A 6,969-nucleotide genomic window follows, 5' to 3' on the forward strand; every position below is an offset into this window, starting at 1 on the left:
TGCACAATCATCGGTAGTCTCTCACGAAGAGTCACACGGTACAAATGGTTGACTTTTGATATTTACATATATTTAGCATTTCCCACCTACGAGTTTGCTCCATTCTGATAGAGCACGGAGCTCTATAGCCTATAGAGCTAATAGGGGTAAAGAAGCGCTTCATAGATACATGCAGTAGTGTAGTATCCTGCTAAGCTTGTAGGGCGCTCTACTTAACAAGCACAGTGCACCTGTCTGACCTGTACGTCCATACGTCAGATACGTTAGTCGCCATTGGTAGGGTTATGACGAGTGTCAAGTACATGTCCCTGGTAACTGAACAACACCCTGTTGTACCTGCCGTCAAAGTTTATGCTTTGTAGAAAAGCATACTCTCTTAGTTATGGATGTAGGCTACAAATTTATTGTTCTTGATCAATAATGATACTTCGAACTTTTGACTCGTCTCCGGTGTCTGAAAACGAATTAGCTGTTATCCTATTATACAATGTCGTCGTACAACTAGCATTGACCGACGGGGAAGTTACACAAGGGACACTGTCACGTGACTTGTCATAAGTGAATCACATGTATACAAACGTGCGGTGCGTACTCATGTCTGTAGACGATTGAAAGAGCTCCGACGACTTGCACATTTTCCTTGCAGCCGTCCGTGTATCCAAAGCTAGGTAGGTCTTTGCATACGATCCATATTTCATTATTTTTAGGTTTCACGTCTACGTCTTGCGTACAAGCCGAGTCAATAATGACCATATTTACACACATGTCAAACGCCGACGTCGCATGGACCCGACAGGCTTCCTTGGCTTACAAAAGCTGATCAATGTTGTAAGTTACAATTCGCGATTGAAAGTTGTCATAAGGTTTGATCATACCAAATTTGATGAAAAATCGAGAGACAGACCGTGAGATATGACATCAATTCATTTGTTTACAAGCATTGTGATACATGTGTTTAGGGTTCGTTTGTTCGCGCTAGTATGTTTGATATGGTCAGCGTGCATCCAGGGCCATGATTTTGTTTTAGCGGGACATATGCACACACAGCTAATCCAAAGAGAGGTGACCTACTGCAGATTTTTTTGAAAATGTATAATAATTTGCATGTATTTAAATATTTATGATCATGATTTACATTTAAAACGACACTACATGTAGCAAATACTAGTATTGTCAGTATTGTGTATGCTGCAGACGAATGTGTTGAGAAAACGCCCGAGTCAAGTTGTAAAAACCACGGTCCGGGCCTCTATCATGTGATAGAGGGACCGAGTGAAAACGAAGCAATAGCAATATCGACAACATTCACATAGTCTCACATCATGCATGCTCACATTTAGTAAATAACAACGATTCAATTTAAAAATCCGTCACTGGAGTTATTCCCTGTCTGGAGTTTGGAAAATGATGTTTAATACTTGTTAAATGTTTAGGCCAGCTTTCCATGAAAATGCACACAAATTTGGGTCACACGGCTTTTAGCGTTATGTTATAAAAAATCCAGATTCTCAATCGTAAAAGGTCAGTCTTACAGCTTCCGTTCAAGGTGGGGGACAGTGATTATGAACATAATCGTCTTGTTTATTTCTTACTTTGGAATAACTTTGATTGCAAAATATCGTGGGGAGTAAATACTCGCACAAGAAGGCAGACCAAGTAACTCAGATCCAGTAGCTTGGCGTCCCTTCACTATGCTTACATTTTTGTCTTCCTTAGGTGCTCTAGAATGTGTCAGAATTATATGAGAGTGTAAGGGCCAGCTTTTTTATTCGAACAGCAAAATCTTGCGCTGTTTCTCACCAATAATATTATACAGCGATAATCAAACAACAAAATGATGAAACAACCGGAAGATGAAGTTGACCAGCTCGTATTATCCGTGATAGGTCATAGATAGGAGTGTAACGATAGGAACTTTACTCAATATCTGCTCCGTCATTTACAGCCGTTGTGTTCTAGTGCAATGATATCAATGTGATTGAATCAACAACAACAATACATTAGTATTCTGTAGTTTTATAGGCAAATATTATCAACACAAGGAAATTACCAGCTTTCCCAGTCCCATGTCTCCCTATCTTTCCAAACATCGTGTAAGTTTTAACGGATCGGCTGCAAGGTCTGAGTCAGGCTTCGCTAGTACTAGCCTGCTAAGATGTGTGTATTGTCAAAACACAGTCCCTCTATCCACCATCCGCTCTTCCGTCTTTGGTTATGCATACTTCCTTTCTGTTCGTGCGATATTGTATGTACTCACAATGTCATACATTACGGAAGTTGCAAATCACGGGATCTCGATCTATTTAGCTCCACCAAGCTACATCAAGGTCAAACCAGAAATGGAATGCGCTATGCTAGATTGTAGGATGAAACGCGTGTTTTTTATCTGCATAAGCTGTAGAATATAGCAGTCACGTGCACACTTCATTGAATTACCGTACCTAGCCTTAGCTCGATTAACAGACACGAACTTAGGCACTTCGACATAAAAGAATTTACGCTATAATTGTCCACAAAATTTGAAAATAAGTCTTCGATATTGACAGAAAAAACCCATCAAACAAACAACCAAATAATAAGTAAAGTCCGAGGTTTAACATATATTCATGTAGCTACAGAACAAAAAACTGAACGGAAGTCACTGCCGGGGATCATACTGCGTCGCCTAGTTTCCAAAATTTCTTCATTATTCTATTTGGCTGTATGAAGTATGCGATGCTTGTAAGAAATGTAGTAGTTTTGATTCGACATGAAATGTTCACGGTGTTATTTCATATCTTGTGGCGAAAGCGATTGCAAGTTAAGCTATACTTACATTCGAAGTGAAAAACCAAAAGCGTTAACAAGAGTCAGCTTCTTCTCACAGAAATGAAACATTATGATAGTAGATTCTGGGCACTCTGACAAAGCATCATCTAAAAACTGCTTTAATTTGCTGTTGCGGTCATAATGTTTGTTTAGAGAAGGTGGTAAATGCTCGGTGTGAGAAGTGAGTTTTAATCATGTGACTGTTAATAGGAAGTATACAAACTTTACATCTCAACGTCCATTTTTTTCCTTTGAACTTCTCAGACAGGTACAAAGAATTTGCAAGATGGCGCTTATAAAAGACATCAAACATCAACCATGGTTGGCCTACTTGATTATTTTGGATGGGTGTACCTTAATGTTGGTCATTTTCTTCAATGTCATGGCACTGGGACCAGGAGTTCATATTGGTGAGATATGTATTAATTCTCAAACACATACAGAGCTTAAACCTAATCATCCGAACTACCCTGAACAAGAAGGCGAATTTACGATAGTATTTCATCCCAGTGTGAACCATAGACTCTCGAGGTTTTCTCGAAAGTCTATGTGTGAACAAATACGATACCGTGCGACACCAATTCACAGTTTTACCGTTGGTGGCGCACATGGTCAGCTTCACCGCGACATGCCCAAGGGCATGAAGTGCGTCAAATGAGCTTTCCCTCCTGCTGTAAAATACAATGACGTCATGCTGTCACATAGTCTGAATCCTGAAATTTAATGTACAGAGTTTGATAAAATTCGCCTTCAAAGTACTCCTCTTGAAGTTTAAAATCTATAATTCGAGGATGTTACTGTAAGACAGCTTTGCTGCCATCGTCACCAGTGCAAATGCCATGCTTAATGTTTGTTCAATATATTCTGTTCTGGCGTAGTAAACAACATATATAAGATTGATATACTTTCTTTTCAACCCAGGAATGTTCAAGAACACCACGAGAGAAATATCCGAGGAATATTCCCTGGATATTACACTTCCAGGATGGACGGATGTACTCCTGCTCCTAGTGTTCATATGGAATGGAACTTTTATTATTTATTCCACTTCAAACATATGTCGAAGGGGTTTTGGACTCTTTATTTATATAGCCCTATCGGATGTGCTCACTCCGTTCTTCTATACGACATTCCTTTTTGCCATGCTGACGAACATTGGATGGGTGTTTGCATGGTGTTACCACATTCTACCCTTAGCATTCGTCTTCAACGTGGCCCAGACAACACTACTCTGCGTTGCTTTGCTTGCTGTCCATCGATGTCTCCATACCCATGTGACTAGGATGAGCGGATCACAGATTCATGACGTTTGGCTAATTCGTATTTTAGTGCACAATGGGATTGCTATTTGGACACAGTGGATATTCGTCAACATGCTGATAAACCTTGCTCAAGTGATGACGTATAGTGGTAGCGTCCATCAAGACATCGCCTCGACCGTATCGCTTACTCTTTTCACCATGGATACAATTGGCTGGTTTCTTGCAGAAAATTCAGTCCTTGAGAAATATGTCCGTTTTACTGCCTCCAATTACATCATCAACATCACGGCTACGGCCGCTATTGTCGCGAAAAATTGCGACATGGGAAATTTTTCAAGTCGAAACTCTATTTTTGCCCTGGCAGTTTCGATTATGTGCGCTCTCATGGTCGTCTGCAAGCTAGTTCTGGCGTTATGGCGCCACCGCCAGGGCAGCGACAGTCAATATGATCGGATTATGCCCTCAACTGCGACTAATTCGAATATCGTCATTACTATTCCAGAGTGAGGTGTAGCATGCTTGTGCTCAGTTTGATAATGTCAGACTTTGAACAAGCATTTTTCTCCACCTCATGAGTGACTGGTAAACGGCAGAAATTTAGGAAACCCATGCTGCAACAACTATAAATATCGTTTTACGAAATATTCATTGTATTCAAAGCTTGACAATTTGATCCATAAACCTTCAATTTATTTTAATGCCAATCATAAGAAATAGATATATATCTCGTTCATTATATGCACACATACTATATGTTTTGTAAAGCAGTTTCCACTGATCGAACCTGAACGGATAAAACTTACACGAACTGTTATAGAAATATTCAGATACGATTTTGCTCTGCTATATATCTTTGTTTTTCAAGTTTCTGTTGTGTCCCTGGTACAGAAGTGTAAGATTTAGTTCTCGTTCTTCTTCAATTATTATGATTTATTTTATTTTTATTTACACTTTTAATGAGCGGCTAAGGTAGTATACAATATTTTTCATTGGTCCTCACAAAGGAGAAAATTTGATTAACTACAAGTCACAAAAATTACGCGCAAGAAGAGAGAAAGTACAGGAGGAATATTTCTTTCAAGTTACATTTGAAGGTGTACAGATTAGTTGATTTCTGTAGGAAAGGCAGTCCACACTTTAAACACAGGAAAGTGAAACCTGCGTTAACCATCGTCGGCTTGCCGCGTCGATAGTTCGACACGTCTCCCATTCTGATTTCGGGGAGCATCAAGTAACCCGGACACGAGACTTTGCCAAGCGAAGCTGTACATGCAGCGTTTGTAATACATCTCTGTACAAAACAATCTAGCGATACGCAGGCCGCATATAATGATCATGAAATTTGAGATTGAGTGTAAGTGATAAATACGAGGACAAATCCAACTCATACATTTAAACATTAAAATTACCGTAAAGTAAGAAAAAAACACTGTCTAATCGACATGGTAAATGATGAAAATAAATCTGAAGGAAAATCAAAGTGGAGTTGAAAATGTGTAGGCAACGCCCTGTCAATGTTTCTTTTCTGTTCCTCTACGCCACAGTATAGAGCAACAGTCAAGAGCGCTCTCATCTGGAATACTAAAAATATACCGGTAGTAATATTAGTCATCTCTAAAGTTTCGAATAGCTCCCGACGTCAGCGGTGGTGAAATATAGCCAGAATATGGGATGATATGAACTATATGTTCTTTAAAAATAGATCTTTCCCCTTGTTTTGTAAGTCTTCCGTTGCTTCTTCGTCAGTGGACGTCTTCATGTTACTTCAAAAGGAGGGAAAGAATTCTCAGGGTTGGACAAGAGATTCAGTGATAGCGCCATCACAAAGTAAGACGATCGGACAAGAGATTCAGTGATAGCGCCATCACAAAGTAAGACGATCGGACAAGAGATTCAGTGATAGCGCCATCACAAAGTAAGACGATCGGACAAGAGATTTAGTGATAGCGCCATCACAAAGGCAGACGATCATTCAATTATTTTAGATCTGCTAGCAACAACGTTTATCAACTTCTTTTCCACAAAAAGTTGTAGTTTATGGTATTTGCGCATAACATATTTCAAATCATCGTTGTCTTTCCCATTGATTTTCACACCTTCTTCGTCTTTCCATAGACAGAATGCCGTTGACAACTTTCCGTTCGCAGTGAACTGCCATCAATAAATGTATACATTTCCTGAATAAATTTCAACTATGTATTACCTGTTTTGTCCTCTCTGATTGCTATGGGCGAAAGTTGTATGTCGTACATCAGGCCCGGTGGTGACACTCTCAGAGAGCATGGGCATCCACGCTCGTTCCACAAAATTTCAAGATACCCCTAATCTTGGATTTTTCAACAAAAAGACCCCCTTATTTTGAGAGATATGGGAGAAAATACGACCCAAAATTACCACCTTACTTACAAAATCCAGGAGAGGGAGACGTAATATTAGAGTCAGGCCAATGCTGAATTATGATATTGTTTTCAAATATATATGAACACAACAGAGTTTAAAAGAAACTCTTTATTTTTGAACAGGAGTGTCAAACTCAAAATTCATTAGATTTCGAATCAAACAAGATCAATAGGAAACGCACAATTAAACTTTGGTGAAGTTAAGTGCCTGATAGGTATTTCCTGGGATATTTCAAACCTTTCTTAAGCCAGGTTTTTGGAAAAGTACCCCGTTTTCTCGATTTCATGGACCCTTGATAGGGAATAAAAAACATTCCATTCCCCGTGATTTTAGGAACACACATGGATACCCATTTTCCCGACAGTGACACCACCAGTACATCAGGATCGTGGCGAGTAATCATACCTGAATCCCGATTGAATTATCCCTGGTCTTGGTGGCTCTGAAAGCAATCATACCTGCAAAGGGAACCTTCGCTAACTACGGGGTGGCCCAAGGT

The 6,969-nt window shown here is 39.6% G+C and overlaps 1 protein-coding gene across 1 annotated transcript; it reads left to right on the forward strand.

The window, feature by feature from the left end:
- Positions 1 to 532: 532 nt before the first annotated feature.
- LOC139122504 (uncharacterized) lies at positions 533 to 6,272 on the forward strand. Its single transcript, XM_070687912.1, has 3 exons — positions 533 to 668; positions 3,073 to 3,218; positions 3,730 to 6,272. The coding sequence occupies exons 2-3, from the start codon at positions 3,095 to 3,097 to the stop codon at positions 4,575 to 4,577; spliced, it is 972 nt and encodes a 323-aa protein (XP_070544013.1). The 5' UTR covers positions 533 to 668; positions 3,073 to 3,094; the 3' UTR covers positions 4,578 to 6,272.
- The last annotated feature ends 697 nt before the right edge of the window (positions 6,273 to 6,969 follow it).

This window comes from Ptychodera flava, chromosome 22, assembly GCF_041260155.1.
Source record: "Ptychodera flava strain L36383 chromosome 22, AS_Pfla_20210202, whole genome shotgun sequence".
NCBI classification, from domain to species: domain Eukaryota; kingdom Metazoa; phylum Hemichordata; class Enteropneusta; family Ptychoderidae; genus Ptychodera; species Ptychodera flava.

Bases quoted from the DNA above. Each gene is read 5' to 3' on its own strand.
- LOC139122504 (XM_070687912.1), top strand. From the start codon at position 3,095: ATGGCGCTTATAAAAGACATCAAACATCAACCATGGTTGGCCTACTTG. The intron at 3,219-3,729 runs GTGAGATATGTA...TTTTCAACCCAG, and splicing joins GGGACCAGGAGTTCATATTG to GAATGTTCAAGAACACCACG.